A 26430-nucleotide genomic window follows, 5' to 3' on the forward strand; every position below is an offset into this window, starting at 1 on the left:
GGACGAAGCACAGCAGTAAAGTGAAGGCTCGGGGCCGTCTTTATTTGGTACAAACTAGGACTTCAAGTCATAAACCTTAAATTACAAATCGCTAAAATCAAAGTGCAAAAAAGAAACAGTCTGGACAGTTGTGCTTGCAACTGCCGCCACATAAAAACCAAAGTCGCGGAAATGTAACTGTCCGAGTGAATGGCACTTGGAATGGACAATTCATTTCCCTATGGGGGAACTGCTAAAAATATACATGAGAGGGAACCATGATGGTCTGCTGGTGACTCGCAGGGACCTTTTCCCCGCCCTCAGGCTCACAGTCTTTCAGCCACTCCTCCTATGTTTAATTCCGAGACTTGAAGTCCCACTGCTTTCCATTAAATCCGTGCACAGCCAATTAAAAAAAACCTTATGAAACGAGGGAGTGGCTAAACGACTTCCAGCCTGAGGAGGGTGGAGCAATGGTCCCTGCGAGTCACAGACAGACCATCATGGTTTCCGCTCAATCAAGGAATCATTTCCATCTAATCTAATAAAAAAATATAAATAAATATATCATGGGTTCTTCAGCTAGTTCTGATGCCCTTTTCTTTCCCCACATACGCCCAACTGTATGAATGCATGTCAAAAATGGGGGGGGACTGTTACCCCTTAAAAAATGTCCCTTTAGTAAAGAAAGTGATGCCGATTCCCCAGCGGGTCTATGGAAACAAACACAAACTACTGTTTCCTTTTACATCTTGTTAAAAAGTAGTATTTGCAACATCAGAAACCCCCATGGGTGGGTGTTTAAAGGATAAGTAAACCTTAAAAACAAGTGAATATAAAATTGAAGCACTTTTTCAATGTACATTTATTATTTATTTTGTTTTAATTCCAAGATATTAAGGGATACATGTGCTGTTAATATGAATGAATTTAGTTACAACAGCGCCACCTGCTGGTTATTTTCTGACCACCAAGTAGTCAAGGAAGTTGTCAGGAGAAAGAAAGAAGCTGCTCTGATGTTCTTCTGCTTAGGAAAGATGTGAGAAATGTTTTCTAATTTTTTTCCTAAGCAGAAGAACATCAGAGCAGCTTCTTTATTTCTCCTGACAACTTCCTTGACTACTTGGTGGTCAGAAAATGACCAGCAGGTGGAGCTGTTATAACACAATTCATTCATATTAACAGCACATGTATCCCTGAATATCTTGGAATTTAAAATAAATAAATAATGAATGTACATTGAAAAAGTGCTTAGAATAGCCCCCTCATCTATTTTATATTCACTTGTTTTTAAGGTTTACTTATCCTTTAAAACAGTAGTGTTGATGACGGTCTCTGGAACGGTCTGTAATGGGAAGGGAGACAGCACCCCTATAACAGTATTAGGGTTTGGGTCCCTCCTCTGCAGCCAGCGCAGAGAAGGAATTGCACAAAACGATTATTCTGAATGTCCAGCGACATTCTCTCTGTGGTCTAAACTCTGCCATGTCAGTTATTTCAGTACCATGGAATATAAATATATATATATGTAATAATAATAATACTGCAGAGTTCACGGCCTCTGATCTGAATTTCAGTGACGTTTGGGGTTATCGAGGCCCGATATTGCATTGATCTGTTGCCGTAGTCCCTTTATAATGTGCTTTAACACACACATTTGTATCTTATTTTTTTTAACAAATTAAAAGACTAAAATCCGAACTATAAAAACAATGCCCAGGCTGGTTGCTAGGATAAAATTCACATTTTCGGGGCTAGTATTAAAAAAACAGGAGTCCCAGGATGACTTAATCACTGTTGTCGTCTACACTCTTGTTGTCTAGACTGTCGTCGTCTAAACTGTTGTCTCCATTATCGTCGTCTCCATTATCGTCTGCACTGTCGTCGTCTCCATTATCGTCTGCACTGTCGTCGTCTCCATTATCGTCGACGTGCTGGTAACCGTTGTCGTCGTTGTCATCGCTGTCGTCGCTCGATGATATGCAAATCAGAACGACGCAGATAAAAAGAAAGACTCCAGTTACAGAGAGACCAATGATCGCTTCTGTGGAACAAGAACAAGATGTTAAGGGATGGACAAGGCCAAAGCATAGGGGGCTGCCATATTGTCAGTACAAAATATTCGCTTAAAGGGGGTGTTCACCTTTAAATGTACTGTTAGTGTGTCGTAGAGAGGGATATTCTGAGACAATTTGCAATTGGTTTTCATTTTTTATTATTTGTGGTTTTTGAGTTATTTAGCTTTTTATTCAGCAGCTCTCCAGTTTGTAATTTCAGCCATTTGGTTGCTAGGGTCCACATTACCTTAGCAACCATGCACCGATTTGAATAAAAGACTGGAATATGAATAGGAGAGGCCAAAATAGAAATAGGAGTAATAAAAAGTAGCAATGACAATACATTTGTAGTCATAGAGAGCGTTTGATTTCAGATGGGGTCACTGAAAGCTGGAAAGAGTCAAATGAAAGAATGCAAGTAATTAACAAAAGCAATACAAATTAAAAAATGAAGGCCAATTGAAAAGTTGCTTAGAATTAGCCAGAACATACCAAAAGTTAACTTAAAGGTCAACCAACCCTTTAAGTTTCTTCACTTCTGTAATAGGGTTTAAAGGAGAAGCAAACCCGTACTAGAAAAAAACCCTACATGTTCGCACACAATACAATTTAAAGAGAGAGTGGTTCAAAAAAATAGTTTTTACTTTTATGCACAGAAAAGCATTTTACATGAACAACGCCATACAGCACATGGCATAATTTATACAATATTAAAAATAGCATAGAATATCAACCACCCATTAATGAGAATCCCCTTGACAAAGGCCTTGGTGCCGAAACGTTGGGGCCATTCTCATTTTTCTGGTAGGTGTATCCGCTCCTTGCTGATATCTTGCTTGCTATGTATCAATAATGGGTGGTTGATATTCTATGCTATTTTTAATATTGTATAAATTATGCCATGTGCTGTATGGCGTTGTTCATGTAAAATGCTTTTCTGTGCATAAAAGTAAAAACTATGTTTTTGTTTTGTTCCTGCACCTCTTACTACTTTTTGAAAGTTTTGGTGTGCCCTCCACTCATTATTAATACTAGAAAAAAACCCTACCCTGCGTAGACCAATTAGAGCAAAATCCCCACTGCATTAGATACAACATTGTGCAATAATAAAGATCAACAGATTAATATTCGCCCAGATTATGTCAGCCACTCCGTCCTGACGCGTTTCGCGCCATTCGAGGCTTTATCACAGGAGGTGCGGCTGTTACAGGTCACATCCCTTATATTTTTTGCTTTCTTCTGACTCTTTCCAGCTTTTAAATCGGGGTCACTGACCCCATCTAAAAAACAAATGCTCTGTAAGGCTACAAATGTATTATTATTGCTACTTTTTATTACTCATCTTTCTATTCAGGCCTCTCCTATTCATATTCCAGTCTCTTATTCATATCAGTGCATGGTTGCTAGGGTCATTTGGACCCTAGCGACCAGATGGCTGAAATTACAAACTGGAGAGCTGCTGAATAAAAAGCTAAATAACATAAAAACCACAAATAATAGAAAATGAAAACCAAATGCAAATTGTCTCAGAATATCCCTCTCTACATCATACTAAAAGTCAACTCAAAGGTGAACGACTCTTTAAAGGGCAAGAATTCTGCATTTACTTTGAGCCTCACATTACCCCATTTGATTTTTCTCATTTACCTTTGCTGATTACGGAACCACCGGCCTGACATTCTTTTTTCCAGTCTTGAGTGACAATAGGCTGCAGCAAGGACTGGAAGTCTTCCAAAGGGCAGGCATGGGCGCAACCTGGCAGCGACACTGGATATGGTGTTTTACCGCTTTCGTTTCTGAAATACATCTGAACTGTGAAGTCCCTATGGGTGGAGAAAAGAAAGGTGGAGTTAATGATGAGAAACTAACAAGGGCACCTAATACCAGCTGGGTACAGAATTGTAGGGCAAAAACAGGCAGTGATGATGGCCGTGAACTTTATTAGACTTTGCTATTTGAACCTCACGAGCTTCCGTAGGTTTGTATGCAATATTAGTAAAGGTGGCCATGATTCTGCCTGTATGCTTAAAGGGGAACTATAGTGAAAATTTAAATTTAATATAACCTTCATCATACTGAAATATTTTCTAAATACAATCAATTAAAATTCTGTTCGGTTTTTGAAATAATCAAGTTTATCTTCACTATTCCTCTCGCAGCATCTGTTTCTCTTCATTCTGTCTTCATGCAGCAGTTGGGTGTCAGATATTCACTGACAGTTAGATCCAATATATCTTATAGGGGGGCTCCTTTTGCCTAGAAGATGTATTAGAACTCACTCTATTAAAATCACCAGACATCATGGGGCATATTTATCAAAGGTCGAATTTGAAAAAGTTTCGAAATTCAAAATCAAAAAGACTAACCGAAATCAAGTCGAAGATTCTTTGGCAGAATAGGTCAGTTTTGGATCGAATAGGTCCGTATTTGGCCGAATTCGAATCGTAGTGCATTCAATCGAATTCGAAGCAAAGTTTTTCCCAAAACAAAACTAAGATTTTTTAAAGTCCACCAATTGACTCCAAATAGGTTCTAGGAGGTCCTCCATAGGCTAAAACAGCAATTCACCAGATGGCGAATTTTTAAAGAGACAGTACATGATAAATTTCGATATTCTAATTTTCTTCAAATTCAAATCAAATTTGGACTATTCCCTTGTCGACTCGAGATACACAAAAATAGCTCGAAATTCAAATTCTTTTCATTCGAAAATTCACCTCGACCTTTGATAAATCTGCCCCCATGTCTCTCTACGTGCAGAATTTGTGCAAAAGGCAGTGGAATCAGTTATTTGAGTGAGCTCTAATACATCTGCTGGGAAAGGAAGCTCCCCTATAAGATATATTGAATCATTCATCTGACACCCAACTGCTGAATGAAGACATAATGAAGAGAAACAGATGCTGAGAGAGGAATAGTGAAGATAAACAATGCAGAATTTTTAATTGATTCGATTTACAAAGTTTCTTATTTCAGTATGCGGAAGCTTATTTTAAATTTACCTTTTTTGCGATAGTTCCCCTTTAAAGGAGAAGAGGGTGCCAATCAGAACTGGCAGGTGCCTGACAAATGGGCACCCCTAGCTTTCACAGGGATTAACCCTTTTATTCTCCTTTAAAGGCAGAGGCTTAATGCATTGTATGTACAATAAAAGAGTTCAGCAGAGCAGTTTGTGACTACCACATTAAAGGGGAACTATAGCATTTTTGAAAATCACTTTCATTCAAGTCCATACAAGTCCCCTTTAAAACACATACATAGGACAGGAATAGAAGTTTTTAGAGTAACCAATGGATGTGCAGGAGTTGTTCCCTCCCGCCCTAGAGTCTTACCCAGAAGCTTCCTCGAATAGCTCGAAAATATGACAGGAAGCATATGGGGCTTGTTTTCCATTGTAGACATTGAGAGCAATCTGTAGCGCTCCTAGGGTGCTGTCATGCTGTGAAAAGGAAAAATGCGGGATGGTATTTACACAAGGCAGAATATTTACTCTTAAAGGGGTTGCTCACCTTTCAATTATTTTTTTTAATAGATATTGATATTCTGAGAAATTTGCAATTGGTCTTAATTTGTTTATTATGTGTTTTTTTTGAGTTTTTTTATTATTGTTAGATCTGTTCAGCTGGTTTGGTATTTCAGCAGCGATCTGGTTGCTAGGGCTTTATGTACCCTGGCAACCAGTACAGTAGTTTGCGTGAGAGACTGGAATAGGGGGAGGGACTGAATAGAAAGTTTAGTATTAAAAAGTAAAAATGACAATATATTAGTAGCCTCGCAGAGCAATAGTTTTGTGACTGTCGGGGACAGTAACCCCCTTTGAAAGCTCAAAAGAGGCAGAAGAAAAAGAAAAAAACTATTAAAAAAGATTAACCAATAAAGAATGGAGACCAATTTTAGGAATAGACCAGTATATAACATAATAAAAGTTAACTTGAAGGTCAAAGACGCCTTTAAAGGAGAAACAAACCTGTAACATAAAAAAACCCTACCCCCCCTACCCTTTGTAGACCCCCCTCCCTCCTCCCCCTCAGCCTAGAAGCCCCCCCTCCGGGCAAATGCCCCTAACCTTTTTATTTACCCCTCGGTGCATATTTTGTCCTCGGGAGTTCACGGCAGCCATTTTCTTTTCTTCGTTGAACTTCGGATTCCGACCGTTTTCTACGCATGCGCAGTTTGATTAATTTTCCGGTCCAGAATGACTGCGCATTCCCTGAAAGTCACGAAAATTTTTTGGAAACAACTGCGCATGCGCCAAAAGTCACAAACATTTCAGAATCTTTTGTGACTTTCAGCGCATGCGCAGTTGTTCGGGACCGGAAAACTACTCCAACTGCGCATGCGCCGAAAACGGTCGGCTTCTGAAGTTTAACGAAGAAAAGAAGATGGCTACTGTGAACTGCGGGGGACAGAATCTTCACCGAGGGGTAATGAAAAAGTTAGGGGCATTTGCCCCGGGTACCACCTAAGCAATGGGGGGAGAAGGAAGGGGGTAGGGTTTTTTTATGTTACGGGTTTGTTTCTCCTTTAAAATATAGAAACTAACAGGCATGTTTACTAACATTGAAGATAAATATCTCCGGAGATGTTGACCATGGCAACCAATCAGCAATTAGTTTAGACAGTCACCTACATGTGACAAACAAAAGCAAAGATCTGATTGGTTGCAATGGGCAACATTTCCAGAAATCTCGGGAGAAATTATCTCCAAAGTCGCCCCAAAAGGTCCGTGTCACACCAGGCATAGATACACCGGGGGAGAAAATGCCGACCCACCTTCCTCTGCCCCCAATATCCACATGCACTGACAGGCCTTGGAACCAAGGCCAGATTTTAGCAATGAAACTTGTAAGTAAGTATATACAGGAAGTACAGGATTGGAATACAGGAAGTCAATGCTTTAAAGTTCTTATAGATAAGAAACTGCTCTTTCTGCCAAACAGGTGGCTGTGATCTCTAGGCCAGGGTAGTAATAACCAAGGCCAGTTTGAGAAAAAATTAGACTGGGGGGCTGCACAGGGAAGAAAGTTTTACCTTCACATTACCGTCACTTGCTGTTCAGCACATGCCCCATTCACTGAATAAGGATGGGGGGCAGGGAAAACTGCCCCTTTACATTTGCTCTGACTAATCGCCTCTTCTTCGGGGTGACAATCTCCCCGAACTGCCTTCCACCAGCTATAATGAGAAAATGCCAGCGCAATGGCACTCGTGGCGCTTTGATTTCCGAAGTCGACCGAAGTTGCCTCACGAGGAAACTTCGGAAATTGAAGTGCCGCGAGTGCATTGCCGCAGTCGATTTTTCTTTTTAGCAGGCGGAAGGCAGTTCGGGGAGATTGTCGCCCAGAAGAAGAGGCGATTAGTCGCCAGGCAACTACATCTCCCCGACACTGCCCGTGTGCCCCTGCCCTAAGTGTCAGTTATACTCACCGCAGAATATGCAATAAGTTTAAGGCCATTGGTGGCATAATCAGCTGCTGCCGTTATGTTCTTCAGAATCTGATCCACCAGCAAACCTAGAAATAAACAAGGAATGGAGCCCAATGTCAATTCTCCAACAACATGACATCAACAACTGTTTCCACCATTAAAGAAGGAAAAAAATAAATAAATAAAAGTACCCAAAGGCGATAGACCCCCACAGACATAATAGATCGTCCCAGGATGTGGGCTCACCTCCTTGCAAACGAGCTTTCTTGACGCGCTCATGGACCCCAAATTGGAAGACGAAGCTGAAATCCTTTAATTTGTTCAGCTTGGCTAGGACGCCGGTGGTTGCCCATGTTGGAAGAGAAAAGTTGTGCGTTTTCTATGCGAAAGGACACAACACACTGGTAAATACAGCGGTAATTCATAATGCTGAATATTTAAGAGTAGGATTTGGATTATTTTACATAACGAATACAGGTATAGGATCTATTATCCAGAATCCTCAAAACCTGGGGGTTTCCAGTTAAAAGGTTGTTCACCTTTACGTTAACATTTAGTATAATGTAGAGAGGGATATACTGAGACAATTTGCTATTGGTTTTTTTAATTTTTTATTATTTGTGGTTTTTGAGTTATTTAGCTTTTTATTCAGCAGCTCTGCAGTTTGCAGTTTCAGCAATCTAATTGCTAGGGTTACACTAGTAACCATTCATCGATTTGAATAAGAGACTGGAATATGAATAGGAGAGGCCTGAAAAAAAAGCTGAGTAATAAAAAGTAGCAATAACAATACATTTTTAGCCTTACAGAGCATTTGTTTTTTAGTTGGGGTCAGTGACCCCCATTTGAAAGTAGGAAAATGTCAGAAGAGGAATGCAAATAATTTAAAAAAAAACCTATAAAAATAAATAATGAAGACCAATTGAAAAGTTGTTTAGACTTGGCCATTCTATAACATACTAAAAGTTAACTTAAAGGACCAGTAACATCAAATGTTTTTTTTAAATTCTTTAGTATAGAAAGAAAAAAAAAACCACAGAGACAAATGAAATTCTTAAATCGGTAAGTCTTTATTAAGAAATAATGATCCATCATGCGGCGCTCAATTTCTCTTCCCTGGCTATCTTTTATAAGAAAGGCAGGGAGGAGAAATCAAGCGCCGCACGATGGATCTCCTTTTCTGGAGCAAAAGCGGAGTTTCGGTAAGTTATTTCCTAATAAAGACTTAGTGATTTAAAAGTTGTATTTGTCTTTGTGTTTTTTTCGTTCTATACTAACAATTAAAAATTGATGTTACTGGTCTAGATCTATCTATCTATCTATCTATCTATCTATCTATCTATCTATCAATCAATCATTGTCCATCCATCTCTATCTATCTCTATCATTGTCTATCTATCTAGTTTTACTAGTTGGGGTGCATGGAAATCAGTACTGGGTTTGGGATTACTTCTTGCAGGATACAATTTTGCCAAATCTTAGGCGTTCAGACCCAAGGTTTTTAACCATTTTTCTTTCATTTGCATATGCAAATTAGGGTTTGAATTTGGCCCAGCATTTGGCCAAAACTCAAAACTTTGCAAAGCCCATCTCACAAATTGCAGGACCCGTAGACAGGTTTGGGCTGGTGCATTGGGCTGTAGCCCAGCCGCAACTGCACCTTCATCACTCTACCTCTGATTGGCTGCTGGCGTCCCTTTTTTTTTCCGGATTAGTTACCGGTAGGTTCAGGCAGGTTAGGGTAGGACATGGGTAAACAAACTACAAAAATAAATGGTGCATCCAGCCCATGTAAGCACTACTGAAATAAATGCAGTTGCAAAAAAATTGAATATAAACAGGAGGGCATACTCACAGTTCACCCCAGTCCAAGGGTGCATACACATAGGAACAAAACCAAAAAAGTGAGTTCCTCCAAAAAATAATAAAGCAGCAAGTAAAAAAAAAAAAATACAAAAAGTTTATTAGGACATATTACCACAAGGCCTGATGCGTTTCGTGCCTGTTGGGGGTGCCACAACAAGCACGAAACACGTCAGGCCATGTCCTAATATACTTTTTGTATTTTATTTTTACTTGCTGCTTAATTATTTTTTGGAGAAACTCACATTTTTGGTTTAGTTCCTAGGACATGGGCGAGCTATCTGTTGACCCTCACATCATTACACTATCTCAGCTTTAGGTAAGAGACTGACCTCGCAGAACAGGGTGTCGTAGATGGACCAGACAGACTCTAAACTGCAGTCAGATAGTCCGGTGTTGTCGGCCACCATCTCTAGAAAACCCTGTAGGAGGAACCATAAAGAGTCAGTAAGAATAGAGAAGCAATATAACTCTCTCTAGACTTGGGGGACAGCTGAACCCTGCCTTCTTCTCACCTTGTTGTCTCTAGTCATATTAATGTAGTCAACAGACTGACGCGTCTCCTCCTGCAGCTTCACATATGCAGGGCAGTTGGTCAATGGGAACTTCAGAAGCTTTAACAAAATCAGAGACATGTTAAAGGGGGAAGTAAAATCTAAAATAGAATAAGGCTAGAAATGCTGTATTTTGTATACTAAACATAAATTTGAACTTACTGCACCACAAGCCTAATCAAACATGATTTCTGCTTTCAAAGTTGGCCACAGGGGGTCACCATCTTGTAACTTTGTTATACATCTTTGCAAGACCAAGACTGTGCACATGCTCAGTGTGGTCTGGGCTGCTTAGAGATCATCATTTATTTTCAAAACAGCACAAGTCAAATAATATCTGCCAGAAGCCGATACAACAAGACTGATTAATAATCAGAATATACAGACTGCACTGGGTCCTGTGTTGTCATGTGATCTAATGTGGATTTTATAGTTTTTGTATTGTTTAATACAAACTTTCTCCAACTCTGCAGAACCAGTGGCTGCAGCAAAATAATCCTCCAAATAGAATCCCAGTTTATCTGTTTAAATCTGGCTCCATGATCTTTGTCCCTGTAGCTGGAGTTGGAAACAGTAAAGGGGATGTGAAGCCAAAATAAAATCCAATACAAATCTCTACACAGTCGCCGACTGCTCTACAGGGAAACAAACAAAGCTGCATGAGTTCTGCATGGCTGGGAAGTAAGGCGGGGGCTCCCCCTGCTGTTCATAAGTATGATTGTTTCCCTGCAGAGCAGTTAGGGACCGTCGGACAATTCCTATCCACAGCCGTAAATGAAGGGAGAATTTCACTGCATACAGTCAGGTTTCTTATAAAAACGGTACACATTTTTAAATTAAAGTATATTGGAGATAGGTTTCTTTTTCATTTAAGAAAGTAAAAAAGGGATTTAATTTTTTTGCCTTTACATGGCCTTTAAAGTCCAGACGGTGCCGTGTGCACAGTTACACCCAACCACAATGGTAGATAAGAGCTCACCTGGTCCTCAGATTCAGGTACGGTGTGTACTGGTACAGGCTGCCAGGGAATGTTTGGATTAAAGATCTGGGAACCTTTCGGCGGGTATAGACCAGCCAGGTTGGCCTCTGCGCTCATTAGTGTGCGATCCACATCCGTGCTCCGTACATAAATCTAAAGCAAAAATAGTCAGTCAAGTCCCTTTTGTATAGAATACATACATTCACCCTTTATTATTCCCAATGTCAGGTAATAATAGTTATTAACCCTGTTATTTCACAGGGTGGGTCAGCAATGGCTTTTCTATACATGTTCAGCAACTGTCATACATGTTGTTCCAACAGGGACCCTTATAGACTTTGGTTCATGTACTGTATATGATATACAGTAAAACCCCTGTTTTACATTTATCACAGAAAAACAAATGGTGTAAAATCCAGGAAAATGTAAAATCAGGGAAATGTATTACTCATAATATTTAGGTGCGAAAACTTAAAAACAGGGGGATGTAAAATTGAGGTTCTACTGTATTGTAAAACTGCAGGAGACTCCGCCATAGGTCGGCATCATCTTATAGTTCTGCCATTCTAATTTTAATTAACCATTGGATTTCAGCCCTTCAAGGAGAAGTAAACCTTAACAATAAGTGAATGTAAAATTGATAAGGGTGTTGGTCTAAGCACTTTTACAATGTACATTCATTATTTATTTTAATCTTAATTCCAAGATATTAAGGGATACATGTGCTGTTAATATGAATGAATTTAGTTACAACAGCGCCACCTGCTGGTCATTTTCCCACCAGTCTGACCACCAAGTAGTCAAGGAAGTTGTCAGGAGAAAGAAAGAGGCTGCTCTGATGTTCTTCTGCTTAAGAATAAAATTAGAAAACCTTTTGACAAACCTTTAACCCTTTAAAAGTTTCTTACTATGTATGACATGAGATTTTGTGCATAAGACATCTTTAACTCCGCTCTAATTTATAAAGCAGCACAGGAAGTGATCTAAATGGGGCTCTATTGTGCAGCCTAGTGAAACACAACTAACACCTACAGCTAAATTTACTGACTTACTTTCTGTGACCGCAGTAACACTAAGGGGCCTATTTATTCATTATTTATTATTAGACACCAAAGCTGCTAAAAATCCAAAAATACTTCAGCTAAAACCTGTTAAGATCATGTTGAAGTCAATGGCACAAGTCCCTGAAGATGTTTCTTGACATCATGAACTGGTTTTTGCACGATAATCCGAAAAAGTCTGAGTTTTTTGGGCAACAACTCGAAAAAAATGGAGCAATCCGGGGCATCAAATTTGTGCAATTCAAACACGATTTTGTCGTGACTTTGCCTGCACTGACTTTTTCAAGCTGATTTTTTGATAAATTCGTGGGTAGGAGTAAAGTTGGCAGCTCATGTCCTCTTAATTAGAAAAGAGAAATCTGTGATAACAGCATTTGGTCCATGACAGCCAGGCAGGACTACGTTGTAATAGTGAAAGTATGAAGCATCGAGACTGGGGTTTCAACTGGTTAGGCCCCTAGCAACTGGTAAAGACTCCTACTGGCTGGTATAGAATATCAGGTCTCACCTCGTGTCTGTTATAGGACTCATTAAGGAACCCTTTATAGCGAGCACGAAGCTCTTGTCCGAGGTCCCAATGCTGCTTCATTCCAACCTGAACAGAAAAAATAAATTAATAGGCAAAGATTCCCTAAAAACCTCCTACACCCAGAAGTGCCAGATATTATATCAGAGATATTTGTGTTGGTTTTATTACCTCCAAAGATAACAGCACCCAGTAAGAGACAGTACAATTTGTGTTTTTTTAATATAACATTTAATTTTATTGAAAGGTTTTTGTTGTACATGGGTATCAAGATAAGGCAGAATTATTACTCAACAAGGTCCAGTTTGGTTTTTAACCAGAATTTGAAAAAAAATGTTGGCAAGACTAGGCTTCAGAGGGCAAATGTTTTATTAAAATGTAAGTCACTGTAATTGCTTGCACATAGATACAGTGTATATAGCCCCACATGTAATAAAAGGAACTAAGTTTGCCCAGGAGCAGTAACCAGTAGCAACCAATAAGATGTGTGCTTTTAAACATGTGACCAGGAAATTCTACCTGCTGATTGGTTGCTATAGGTTACTGCCCCTGGGCAAACTTAGTGCCTTTAATTACATAAGGCCAATAGTGAATAAAGTACCCCCTATTATAAAATCTAAGGATATTATAAATTACTAAAGAATTCCATGACCATATAAAAACACGAGGCCATACAGGTCATGGAACTCCGAGGTGACTTCTAATATCCTCATATTTGCAACAGGGGGTACTTTATTTATTATAATACACAAGTTTCAGTGAGTCATGAGACAGAAATGACACCATGAAGCTCTGATTTTAACAAATGACATCACTAAGCACCAGTTATAAGGATATAATTTACAGGATATCCATGGCTCTTGTGTATTATATACCCACACAGCTATTAGCAAGGCACTGAAGATACCAGCCAGTTTAAATCACAATGAGTGTTATTAGCACTGGATACAACAATCAAAGTAAAACAAAGGCAGATAAATACTTTTTAAATGTTAATATTTCATTAACATTCCAGTCAATCAAACGTTCTGCTTATTTCCATCACCCCTTCTGTATGTTACTGCATCCTCATTCTTCCCCTCTCCCGTTGGCCCTGTCCTCTTCTCCCACTTTCTCCTGGCCTTGTCTTCTCCCACCCTCACCTGGCTCTGTATTCTTCTCCCACCTTCTCCTGGCCCTGTGTTCTTCTTCTCCCGCCTTCTCCTGGTCCTGTCTTCTTCTTCTCCCACCCTCTCCTGGCCCTGTCTTCTTCTCCCACCTTCTCCTGGCCCTGTCTTCTTCTCCCACCTTCTCCTGGCCCTGTCTTCTTCTCCCACCTTCTCTTGGCCCTGTCTTCTTCTCCCACCTTTTCCTGGCCCTGTCTTCTTCTCCCACCTTCTCCTGGCCCTGTCTTCTTCTCCCACCTTCGCCTGGCCCTGTCTTCTTCTCCCACCTTCTCCTGACCCTGTCTTCTTCTCCCACCTTCTCCTGGCCCTGTCTTCTTCTCCCACCTTCTCCTGGCCCTGTCTTCTTCTCCTGGCCCTGTCTTCTTCTCCCACCTTCTCCTGGCCCTGTCTTCTTCTTCTCCCACCCTCTCCTGGCCCTGTCTTCTTCTCCTACCTTCTTCTGACCCTGGCTTCTTCTTCTCCCACCCTCTCCTGGCCCTGTCTTCTCCCACCTTCTCCTGGCCCTGTCTTCTTCTCCCACCCTTTCCTGGCCCTGTCTTCTTCTCCCGGCTTCGCCTTCTCCCACCCTCTCCTGGACCCGTCTTCTTCTTCCACCCACTCCTGGCCCCGTCTTCTTCTTCCACCCACTCCTGGCCCTGTCTTTTTCTCCCACCTTCTCTTGGCCTTGTCATCTTCTCCTTTGCTATCAGTTCTCCTTTTTCCACAACACCCCCTTTCTTATGTCTCCTATTATCACTTTATTTCTCATTTTATTTTCTCCATTTCCACTCTTTGATGCTCTCCTCTTCCCCTTTATTTCCAGCTATCCAATTTTCTGTTCAGCTCTCCCCTTCACCATAATCCCCTCTATACATTTCCTACTTCTATTACAACTTATTTTCTCTGCCATTTCGCCTTCTTCTTTCTGATAAGTATTGCCCTTTTTTCCTTCCTAATACCCCCCCATGCCTATTTAGCTCACCAGTTCTTTTCTGCCCTGCCTAATGCTAAAGTGAAGTCAATAGATAACCCAATCATGGTCTCTGCTGTGACATGAACCACCAATGAGCCTGTCCTTATGGCCAATTCAGGAGAAACAACAGACCTAAGAGGACAAATAATATGAATACATTTTATAGCCAAAACATTTCATTTGTACCTGAGTGAGCTGTCCATAACCTTGCGGCCAGGCACTCTCCTTATGCACATCTGCTGGATATCCATGTACTGGGGATCGATCGCCATGACGGTAAACCTAAACAGAATGAAAGAAGAAAATGAAGCAGGAGGAAACCAAAGAGCATCTGCAGCAAAATCACAACAACAACAGGATTGGGTACCATGAGCAATGAGAAAGACGTAACACCTTGTGATCAAGAGACAACACAGTTTCTATAGCAAGGACGCCTGCTGTGTGTTCAATGTGATCAACGCGTTTCTGGCAAACTCTCATTACTTACCTAAGAACCCATGGGTGTATCTCTGATACGCTGGCAAACTAAATTATGCAATAAGGCCAAGGCTTATGCATTGTTAAAGGAGAACTAAACCCTTAAAAATGGGTCATTTTATATATTATACATGACCCTGTAACAGTCCACATAACATGACTGTGCCGAATTTTCTCTCTTTTCAATCACATCACTATTGCAGTTTTTGTATAAATGGTTTTTAAATTATTTATGCTTTAATTTCTCCCTCTTTTTCTCTCTCCAAGTGATGATTTTATAAAATGTGGTGTGGATTCTACGGTCATCAACCCCATCAAATCAATTCTAAACTTAAATATTTATACTCTTTTATTGTTTTTTATTATTATTATACCAGAGCTTTACATATTCATGGAATTTATTTGTGACTAACAGCAAAAAAAAAAATGCCTGTATGGGATGAAAGGGGAACAGCTAATTGATGCTAGAATAATTAACCCCCGCCGCCCCACAATGATATTAATCATATGCAGTATAACCGAGATGATTTGGCACATGGAAGAGCAGTACTGCAAAAAGATAATCTTTATAAAAAGTAGGGATGCACCGAATATACTATTTTAGGATTTGGCCTAATCCTTTATAAAAGATTTGGCCAAATACCGAACCGAATCCGAACCCTGATTTGCATATGTAAATTAGGGAAAGAAGAGGGAAAGAGAACTGTGCACACAGCAAGTGGTTAAAAATTTTTTTTACTTTCTTGTTTGTGTGATGAAAAGTCATATGATTTTTTTTGGATTTGGTTCGGACATGAACTTGAAATCGGCTGAATCCGAATCCTGCATTTGGTGCATCCTATTAAAATGCTTTTGTTGGTATTATTTATAATTGTACCTATCAAACAAAGTGTTTAACAATTTCACATACACAACACCCAGCATTTTGCCCAGCTGGCTACAGTCAGTAGAGTATTAAGTTAATGAGAAAAGAAAGCCTTGTGAGACATCAGATGCCCCGTCAGCTGTTTCCAGTAAGCCAAAAGAAACAGCAGGTGGCGCTCTTGTCTCTAAGTCATTATATTAACATTCTGCAAACCTTCCTCCTGCCGAAACCATCTCCCTCCCAAAATTGTGGTTTTGGCTAAACAAGCAGGTTGTTCGTCCTTGTGACAATCTGTCATTGTCCCTACTTTCTTCAATTTTGCTTACAGAAGTAAATAAATGTTACCCTTACGATAGATAAAACATTTTCTCTGAAACATGAAGGGAACACGTGTGTGCAAGCAAGTTTAGAAAGGGTTAAACACTCAACCCAGCGAGTTAATAATGGTTTCTCTGCTTGCCAAACAGTGCACGTCTAGTACTGAAACAAGTGCTTTTTAGAATAAATGTTGTACTTATAAATCATATTGTAATCCCATTTAATCTGTGCAGCTCTACAGCACTAATAGTTCAACCACACTGTCCCCTGCAGATAACCATCATCATCTCATTATAAAGTACCAGCAGGATAGACAGTGCTTTACACTAATTTATAACAAACAGGAGCCTTATAATGGTATAACTTCCAAGGGTTACAGAATAGAAATGGGATCAGATGAGCGCTGACTCTCCTGGAATTATGGAGCTTGCAGTAAGACTCTCCGTTGCTCCAGTGGAAATCACCTGGATTCTCTGCAGGTGCACTTGCATCTCGTGATACCTGTGCAGACTCCAGGCTCGATAATCACCTGCACAGGAGTGCACCAGCAGGGTTCAGAATAGGGATGCAAGAATCCAGGATTCAGTTCGGGATTCAGCCTTTTTTAGCCGGATTCAGATTCGGCCAAATCCAAGTGCCTGGTTGAACCAAATTAAGGTTCGGATTCGGTTCGGTATTTGGCCAACTCTTCCACAAAGGATTCAAGCGAATCCTAAAATACAGGATGTGGTGCAGACTCCATTATCACCTGGCACAGGGGTGCATCGGCAGGATCCAGACTCCATAATAATATGACCAAAGAGTGCAGTTTTGATGATCACCTGACCAAGGGATGCCCCAGAAGGATCCAGAAATCAGCTGACCCAGGGGTAGAGTCCTGCAGCGGGTCAGGTACCAGCAGGTTAACCGCAAAAAAAAACAGGAACCCTGCGGAATGAGGGGAGGATTTTCAGGTGCTGGTATACCCACGGGTCTGGAGTCGCCGCTTGGGATTTTGGGTCTTATCTTATGTAATATTGTCTATATTTTACGAAATTTGTTTCTATCACCGCCCACTTTTGATGACAGCACTTCCGGTTTGTAACACTGTCACTTCCTGTTTGATGGTTGTCAGCGAGTTGTGGGTCGCGTTGCGGGTCCGGGTTGGGTAGCGGATCGAAGTAGGTAAATATGCTGGTTCAGGACTCTAGGAGTGCCTCTGCAATGTTCCTTCTAAGCTGTGCACTCACACAAATTGTGGCGTGCACAAAGAATTTTGTTTGGAAACAAAAAATTTTGCATTCGTTCTGACCGGAGCACAGTGTTTTATAAAAATGTCCACACAAGCTTAAAATGTGCACAGAAAGCAACACTGCCCAGGAATGCACCAGCAGAATCCAGATTCCATAATCACCAGACACAGGGATGCCCCGGCAGAATCCAGGAGATTACCAGTCAAGCAAAGGTCAGGGCAAAAAGCTTTGACCCTTAAAAAAGGGTTGTTCACATTTAAATTACATTTTAGTATGATGTAGAGAGGGATATTCTGAGACAATTTGCAATTGTTGTTCATGTTTTATTAAAACGTTTTATGAGTTATTTAGCTTTTTATTCAGCAGCTCTCCAGTTTGCTATTCCAGCAGTCTGATTGCCACGGTCTAAATTCCCCTAGCAACCATGCACCGATTTGAATAAGAGACTGGAATATAAATAGGAAAGGCCTGAATAGAAAGATGAGTTATAAAAAGTAGCAATAACAATACATTTGTAGCCTTACAGAGCATTTATATTTAGACGGGTCAGTGACCCCTATTTGGAAGCTGGAAGGAGTCAGAAGAAAAAGTAAAATAATTCAAAAACTATACAAACGAAATAATGGCGGCCAATTGAAAAGTTGCTTAGAATTAGCCATTCTTTGACATACTTAAAGTTAACTTTAACCAAATTACAACAACAAATATAGTTAATAGAGACCCAGTGCAGTAAGGACGACACTACACACCATTGCCTTGCCTCACATTATGCCACATTTACAGGCCCTTTCCCTGTGAGTATCTTGCCTTACTATACACACCATGTCACAAAACAGCAATGTCACAAAACACCATGTCACAAAACAGTCGTTTATTTAGCTACTGCATTGGCTTGTTGCTCTCAGGACTCCCCCAGGCCTTGAATAGAACTGACAAACTGCTCCAAACCGCTCCCCTCAGCCCAGCACTAATTTATGGCACAGGAACCACTTATGACTGGCGCTGGGGCACAGGCCATGGAGATTGAAACGAATTGAACTGAAAAAGGGTTTGGGTAAAGTCAACCAAATTTAACCAAATTACCACCCCTGAAATCTTTAATAGAGACCAGAGAAGTAAGGACAACACTACACGCCACCTTGTCTCATTTACAGACCCTTTCCCTGCCAGTCTCTTGCCTTACTATACACACCATGGCACTACTACACACATCAGCAATATCCGTGGGTGCCGTAGAATTTATTTACCTACTGCACTGACTCCCCCCCCCCAGGCCTTGAATAGAACTGACAAACTGCTCCAAACAGCTCCCCCTGGCCCAGCATTAATTCATGGCACAGGAACCACTTATGACTGGCACTGGGGCACAGGACACTGACACTGAAACCAGTTGAACTGAAAAAGGGTTTGGAAAGTCAACAAAGTTACCACCCCTAAAATCTTTAATAGGGACCCAGAGCAGTAAGGACAACACTACACACCATTGCCTTGCCTCACTCTGCACATTATGCCTCACATTTACAGGCCCTTTCCCTGTCAATCTCTTGCCTTACTATACACACCATGTCCCAACTACACACATCAGCAATATCAGTGGGTGCCATAGAGTTTATTTACCTGCGGCATTGGCCTGTTGCCCCCTCCAGGCCTTGAACAAAACCGACAAACTGCTCCAAACAGCTCCCCCTGGCGCTGGGGCACAGGCCACTGAGACTGAAAGCAATTGAACTGAAAAAGGGTTTGGGTAAAGTCAACCAAATTACCACCCCTAAAATCTTTAACAGAGATCAGTGCAGTAAGGACAACACTACACACCATTGCCTTGCCTCCCTCTGCCTAATTTTCAGACCCTTTCCCTGTCAGTCTCTTGCCTTACTATACACACCATGTCACTGTTACACACATCAGCAATATCAGTGGGTGCCGTAGAGTTTATTTACCTACTGCACTGACTTGTTGCTCTCAGCCCCCCCCCAGACCTTGAATATAACTGACAAACTGCTCCCCCTGGCCCAGCACTAATTCATGGCCCAGGAACCACTTATGACTGGCGCTGGAGCACAGGACACTGACACCAATTGAACTGGAAAAGGGTTTGTAAAGTCAACCAAATTACCACCCCGAAAATCTTTAATAGAGCAGTAAGGACAACACTACACACCATTGCCTTGCCTCACTCTGCACATTATGCCTCACATTTACAGGCCCTTTCCCTGTCAATCTCTTGCCTTACTATACACACCATGTCACTGTTACACACATCAGCAATATCAGTGGGTGCCATAGAGTTTATTTACCTACTGCACTGACTTGTTGCTCTCAGCCCCCCCCCCCAACCTTGAATATAACTGACAAACTGCTCCCCCTGGCCCAGCACTAATTCATGGCCCAGGAACCACTTATGACTGGCGCTGGGGCACAGGACACTGAACTGAAAAAGAGTTTGGAAAGTGAACAACCCCTTTAACCAAATTACCACCCCTGAAATCTTTAATAGAGACCAGAGCAGTAAGGACAACACTTTGCCTCATTTACAGACCCTTTCCCTGCCAGTCTGTTTACTATACACACCACGTGACTGTCACACACATCAGCAATATCAGTGGGTGCCACAGAGTTACTGTTTTCCCCCAGCCTCAAATAAAACCAACAAACCTCTCCCCCAGCCCAGAACTAAGTAATAGTAATTGACTGCACAGGAACTACTTGTGAATGGGAGACAGGCCACTGAGCAGCCCATAAATATCCCCAGCACACGTCTATTATCCCTGTACCGATTTGTTACCTCAGGGAGATACTTACCAGAGTAACAAAGCGGAGTTGCCTGCTGTGAGCAAGAGGAGCTGCAATAAAAACCAATCCTAGGAGCAGTGATATCAGTATTAAATAGGGCCCGAAGCCCAAGCAGCTCCTGTCATCCATGTTCTTCTTGTCCGCAGTCTCACTCAGGAACCGAGATGAACCAACGCAGAAACAGATCAACATAAACACCGCTCAAACCGGTCCTGCTTGAAACTTCCGCATACGTCATCGGCTCCATTGCCCTATCAGCGATGGGAGTACCAAGATGGCCACTGAACCAGGCGAAAGCAAAGACGACTATTTCATCAGAGCCCGGAAAAAGTGTATAAAGATGGCGATTTTAGAAACTGAGCCTGGGGTGGGAAGGCGTTAATAACAACAAGAGAGTTGTGTTTTTGGGTTAAAATAATAACACCGTCTTCAGTAATCTGCCTTTTAAAAAAAAATCCTCATCCTAAACAAATGTTGACCTCCAACAAAATGGCTGATCGACACCACAAACTATCTCGTCTTTTTCGCCACCGATTTGCGGGTGCATCAAGGCCCAATTATAATACCTAGACGTCCGGTGCTTTTAGTCACCATCAGCATTGCCGACGTCTTGCTAGCGACACTTCTGAATGCAAGTTTCTATTGGACGATTCCGCTGAGACGCACGATGACGTCGAGCTTACGTCTCCGCCACGCCCAGTTTCTACGTCCTACCTGGCCAGCCTCTGAGCTTAGTGCGCGTTCACAAGAGATGGGAGGTGCGAAGTGCGCTTGTCCGGGCAAGGCCGCTGAGTGACTGGAGCACGGAGGAGAGCTGGATTGGCGCACCATCTCCTCAGGTAAGTGAGCGTTTACTTTGCCTCCTTCTTATGCCCTTAACTACAGTGTCCCCTCACGTTGTCCTGTCAGTGCCCCTCCTCTGCTGTCACTGCGCCCTCTTCCTCCTGTCACTCCTCCTCCCACATCCTCCGGCCACTGTCACCTGCCCCAGTCACCCCTCACTAACCTGTTCCAGGCACAAGGACAAATGGCTGCCAGGCTGCTGCACTTCAGCTGGGGATGCTGGGAGTTGTCCTTCATTCACACTTCAGTCTCTTCTTTCTGCCAATGACAGTCCTTCACCTGCAGCTGGAATCAGCCACCTGAATCCTATTAATATTATTATAAATATTGTGAATGAGGCTCATCCTGGTTGTGTCAGTCAGTGTGTGGGAATATTATGTGCCCCATATTCTTCCATTCCCTTCCAGTCACTGCTCCTGTCCTGCTGGAATCAGATCACTGCTCACATAATATTCCCCATAAAGCAGCCAATGCTCCTGTACTGTTTGCACTTCCCTCCCCCATCTCTAATCCTCATTCCATCCTGCTCTCCTCTTCCTGCTCTCTCTCTAATTCTCTGCCTGATCTTTCTCCCTGTCAGGGCATCAGTCACTGCTGGTTTATTCTCTGCCTGTGCTGGTGCATTGACTCTCCTCTCACCCTCCTTCATTTCCACATCTTCTCTCCCTTCCTTAGTTCCCTTATTTGCCTCTCTCTTTCCCTTCAATCACCACACGCCCTCCTCCCCTTCTGCTCCAGTCACTGCACTGCCTCTCTCTGGCCATTCATACCATTGCATTTCTCTCTACATCTGTCACTGCACCCCCCTCTTCTTATTTAGTCTTTGCATCTCCTCTCTATCTGTCACTGCACTCTCCTCTTATTCAGTCCTTGCACCATACTATATTTCTACTCCTGCTCACTGCTACTCCCTCTTTTAATCACTCACTCATTTTTTCCACTTTTCTTATCATTCAGTCCCTGCATCCCCCTCTTCTTATCATTCAGTCCCTGCATCCCCCTCTTCTTATTATTCAGTCTCTGCATCCCCCTCTTCTTATCATTCAGTCTCTGCATCCCCCTCTTCTTATCATTCAGTCCCTGCATCCCCCTCTTCTTATCATTCAGTCTCTGCATCCCCCTCTTCTTATCATTCAGTCTCTGCATCCCCCTCTTCTTATCATTCAGTCTCTGCATCCCCCTCTTCTTATCATTCAGTCTCTGCATCCCCCTCTTCTTATCATTCAGTCTCTGCATCCCCCTATTCTTATTATTCAGTCTCTGCATCCCCTATTCTTATTATTCAGTCTCTGCATCCCCCTCTTCTTATCATTCAGTCTCTGCATCCCCCTCTTCTTATCATTCAGTCTCTGCATCTCCCTCTTCTTATCATTCAGTCTCTGCATCTCCCTCTTCTTATCATTCAGTCTCTGCATCCCCCTCTTCTTATCATTTGGTCTCTGCATCCCCTTTTCTTATCATCCAGTCTCTGTATTTTATGATCCAGTTATTGCACCCCTGTTTCGTTTTTTCTGCCCTGCTCCTCTTTTTCCCGGATTCTTGTCTGCTCCTCTCTTTTTCCACATACTTGTTTCTCTCCAGTGACTGTGTCCTTTTGTCATTGCTTTACCTCTTCTTCTTCTGACATTGCCCTTGGTCCTCTCTTTCTCCTCCACATGATCCCACCTAGATTTATGACACACATTTGGTTATATTTTTCACTGCACCCCCATTTTCCTCTACTCCATCACTGTAACCCCCTCCTTTTCTCCCGTTACTTTTACAGCCCTTCTACTTTAATATTTAAATGCTTCCTCCTCTTTATCCTGTCACTGAATCAATCATTCTGTTTGTATTTAGATTGCCATTTCTCCATCTTTTCCTCTTACTGCTTCCCCCTTCCCTTCAGTCCCCAGTCATCACCTTCCTACCCCACCTATTCTAATCTTCTGAATGAAACCCCATCAGGTATTTCCTCTTGTCGCTTCAACTCACATATTGTGGCACATGTGTTAGTTCATATGCGTTTGTCTCTAGAGTATTTCTAAGACAAACTCTCAGGGACAAAATGTGTTGAATCATTGCAGGCCGCTTCCCAATCAATGGGAATGAAGCTTGAGTTCAGCACATAAGAGCATAAGCTCCTGGAAAAGCAGATGAGTGCTCGTGTGCTGGATGTAATTCAAGTTTTTTATGATCTAAAGTTTCAACTCTTCAGCTCTACCGAGATGCCACTGAAATCAATGGGAATAACATTTTCAGGGGTTTATTCCCTCGAAAACTTGAACATTTGAGTTTTGTCGTTCTGTCGCCTGACTGCTCAAAGGAGTGGAGACAGATTGCAGCAGATGCTTGGTGTTTGATAAATGTGCTTCTTGTAGTCAAATCAGTTTAATCGGTTTAATCAGTGTACTAATTGGCTTCTTTCAGTCGTTATTGACTTCTACATTAGTGATGCATGGGCCAGAAAAACAATCCTAACACAACCCTAAGTCACTCTTGAATGACCTGCACCAGCCTATGCCCGACTCCTTCTATCCTTTGAGTCTCTCTCTCTCTCTCTCTCTCTCTCTCTCTCTCTCTCTTTTTCAGTAGCAGTATGCACAACATGTCTCTGTCTTAAATATATTGATAATGGGTTGAGTGCAGAGTACCTCTTATATTTGTGTGTGTATATATATCTTAACAGCGCTATATAAATAAATGATGATATATATATATATATATATATATATATATATATATATATATATATATATATATATATATAAAATAAAATTTGACATTGAGGGGAGGGGCCACAACACTGATGTCACCCAGGGGCCACCACTTGCTCTACAAAAAGAAATCATGTCCGCTATTTTCTCTGAAGGCATCTGTAGAAATGACCGGAGTAAAACAAATATGTTTTCTCATCATTGCTGCCCACCATGACCACGTAGTAAAGCGTCACTGCAAACGCTCCTATGACCAATACAAAACACTGCCGCTGCCCGAGTCATGAATCAGCAGGGCATTTACTTCTGTTTGTAAAAGGAGGAGGAGGCAGATGGCTCACTGTTTAAATTGGTTGGATTTGACATCCCAGCCCCCAGTGTGAGATTTATCACTAACCCAGAAGGTCTGACAGGAGCAGAGCTTGGGCTTTGTGCTTAAGCAGAAGGCGAGAGGTTGCTCTTCGTAGGATTGTGAGAAAATGGCTCTGGGTAAATAACTGCAAAATAGATTTTTATTTTTTTGTCATCAACATATATGTGTGTGACTATAGACAAATAATAGAAGTGCATGTGTTTGAGAAGCACTGGGGGAGTGAGAAAGGAAAGATTTGTTTGCAGGGAGTCGAGAATAGCTGAATAGACAGGGGCAAGGATGTAATGTATATATACATAGCCAGAATTTTGTGCATTGTGAGATAACATGAGTAATGGGTTTGGCAGATTGGGAAGGTAAATTAGCCGCAAGAGGGAGAGATTTGTGCATGGAGACATCAGATGGATTTGCTGCAAGCAGAGAACATGGGTATGGGTAGCTGTGTGTATAGAACTAATGAGATTATTTATGGGGAGAATCCAAGAGGAGTAATTGGGGTTTTTCCTTCAGAAGAGAAGGAAGGTGGGAACTAGTGGTTGTGGCTGTTCATGTAAAATGGGAATTTGTTAGGACTTTACATGGTGATTAGGATGCGGAGGGACTGTTTGCAATGTAGCATTGATGCTTGGTGACTTTGGATTGGATTGTGGCCAGTGTGATGGGGGAATGTGTGCTCTGGATGTCTCGGGGGAACCGGGTGCTCTGGATGTCTCGGGGGAACCGGGTGCTCTGGATGTCTCGGGGGGAACCGGGTGCTCTGGATGTCTCGGGGGAACCGGGTGCTCTGGAGGTCTCGGGGGAACCGGGTGCTCTGGAGGTCTCGGGGGAACCGGGTGCTCTGGAGGTCTCGGGGGAACCGGGTGCTCTGGAGGTCTCGGGGGAACCGGGTGCTGTGGAGGTCTCGGGGGAACCGGGTGCTGTGGAGGTCTCGGGGGAACCGGGTGCTGTGGAGGTCTCGGGGGAACCGGGTGCTCTGGAGGTCTCGGGGGAACCGGGTGCTCTGGAGGTCTCGGGGGAACCGGGTGCTCTGGAAGTCTTGGGGAGGATCTGGTGCTCTGGAGGCCTTAGTGGGGACCGGCCACTCTGGATGCCTCAGGGGGGGACCAGGTGCTCTGGATGCCTGGGGAGGGGGTGCTCTAGATGCCCAGGGGGTCCTTGGGTGCTGGAGTGGTGACTGCATTTATTCTTTTGATTTTGGTCCTGTACCTCTTCTGCTCTCTCCTTTTTCCTTTGTCAGTGTATGTTATTGTCCATTGTACTTTTGAAAGTGGTAATTTATTTGGCCAGCCTTATGCAGAATTAATAACCTTTTAAACTGTTTGAGTGCTCACTACTCAATGTGACATTCATGCATATGACCCTGTACATTAAAGGGCAGACCAAAATATGAGCTTAGAGCTTAATAAATAAAAGCTTATTTATCGAATGGTGAGTTCTGACTTTCACCCATTGATAAATACAACTCTAAAAATCCTGCAGGAATGAATAGAACATGGGTGAGTTTTTATTTATTAATCTCAGAACTCACATTTTGATCAATCTGCCCCTCCGTGTTCTCTGGGGTTTAGGGAGGAGGAAGGCACAAAACCTAGGTCTTGTAAGGTAAATGGAGGTCATACTTTCCCCATATAGACTATTTCAGTGAGTATTCGTAATACGAGCATATGGGGCTTTAGTTAAAAACCGTCTGTGCAAAAGCCTCAGCATCTGTGCCAGATTAGAAAACAAAAGTTTGTTTATAATTATCTAAAATGTACAGTGTGGTTACATAAGCAGAGTCAGATTGGTTTTAGATTGCTCACCAGAAATAAAGACTTATTTTTTTCAGTTACTTTGCATTTTAAATTTTTTGTCGGTTTTCCAAAATCGATGTCTAAAGTTTAATGTTCCTCTGTGTCCTGGTATTTCATTCTGGCAACCCAGTAAATCCAGGCGCAGATTCTGAATTGTTACATTTAATTGTTACTATTTGCTACATTTAATCAATACATTTCTCAGCAGCGTTGGTGGAGTATTAGCAACTATTGTATAAATTCCAGTAGCTGCCTTTAATGAAACTGGACAAAGATAATAAATGTATCAACTTAATGTATCATCTTAGTACAGTTTTTAGAGTCGGAGCCCCCCCCCCCACGAGCTTCTTTAGAAAGACATAAGAAGTAATGATGTGTGGGCCGGCCCCGCTAAACCCGCGGGTCGGTTCGGGCCGAACTTGCACCCCCATTTAACCCCTTACACTGCCAGCGTCATACTTCCGGCTTCCTTTTTT

General features: G+C 42.0%; 2 protein-coding genes across 52 annotated transcripts in view; one reads left to right on the forward strand and one right to left on the reverse strand.

Annotated features, from left to right (window-relative positions):
• Positions 1 to 16: 16 nt before the first annotated feature.
• On the reverse strand, positions 17 to 20948 carry acp2.l (acid phosphatase 2, lysosomal L homeolog). Of its 2 annotated transcripts, none has more exons than NM_001092195.2 (11): positions 20259 to 20752; positions 14751 to 14846; positions 12429 to 12515; positions 10860 to 11012; positions 9842 to 9940; positions 9659 to 9748; positions 7710 to 7842; positions 7464 to 7549; positions 5369 to 5475; positions 3684 to 3859; positions 17 to 2023 (listed from the first exon to the last, which is right to left on the reverse strand). In NM_001092195.2, exons 1-11 carry the CDS (start codon positions 20376 to 20378, stop codon positions 1767 to 1769), a joined length of 1404 nt encoding a protein of 467 aa, NP_001085664.2. In that variant the 5' UTR covers positions 20379 to 20752; the 3' UTR covers positions 17 to 1766. The 2 variants fall into 2 exon arrangements, with proteins under 2 accessions (NP_001085664.2, XP_018112195.1); XM_018256706.2 differs by lacking the exon at positions 20259 to 20752 and adding an exon at positions 20816 to 20948 and having other exon boundaries at positions 1709 to 2023.
• The window catches only part of madd.L (MAP-kinase activating death domain L homeolog), a 65509-nt gene continuing 60027 nt past the window's right edge, over positions 20949 to 26430 (forward strand). For 36 of the 50 annotated variants that reach the window (XM_041589840.1, XM_018257383.2, XM_041589842.1 and 33 more), the window contains exon 1: positions 20950 to 21088. The gene's annotated coding sequence lies outside the window, so the exon portion shown is untranslated. Of the gene's footprint in view, positions 21089 to 26430 lie in introns of all 50 variants that reach the window. The other 14 variants (XM_018257392.2, XM_018257390.2, XM_041589873.1 and 11 more) reach the window with 2 other exon arrangements.

Source organism: Xenopus laevis, chromosome 4L, assembly GCF_017654675.1.
Source record: "Xenopus laevis strain J_2021 chromosome 4L, Xenopus_laevis_v10.1, whole genome shotgun sequence".
NCBI classification, from domain to species: Eukaryota; Metazoa; Chordata; class Amphibia; order Anura; family Pipidae; genus Xenopus; species Xenopus laevis.

What these genes read in the sequence shown, in the direction of transcription:
- acp2.l (NM_001092195.2), bottom strand. Translation starts at nt 20,378, where the DNA reads ATGGATGACAGGAGCTGCTTGGGCTTCGGGCCCTATTTAATACTGATA. An exon ending in AGTCCTATAACAGACACGAG is followed by an intron (nt 11,013 to 12,428) that starts GTGAGACCTGAT and finishes TTTTTGCTTTAG; the next exon opens with ATTTATGTACGGAGCACGGA. An exon ending in ACGACACCCTGTTCTGCGAG is followed by an intron (nt 7,843 to 9,658) that starts GTCAGTCTCTTA and finishes CCTTTCGCATAG; the next exon opens with AAAACGCACAACTTTTCTCT.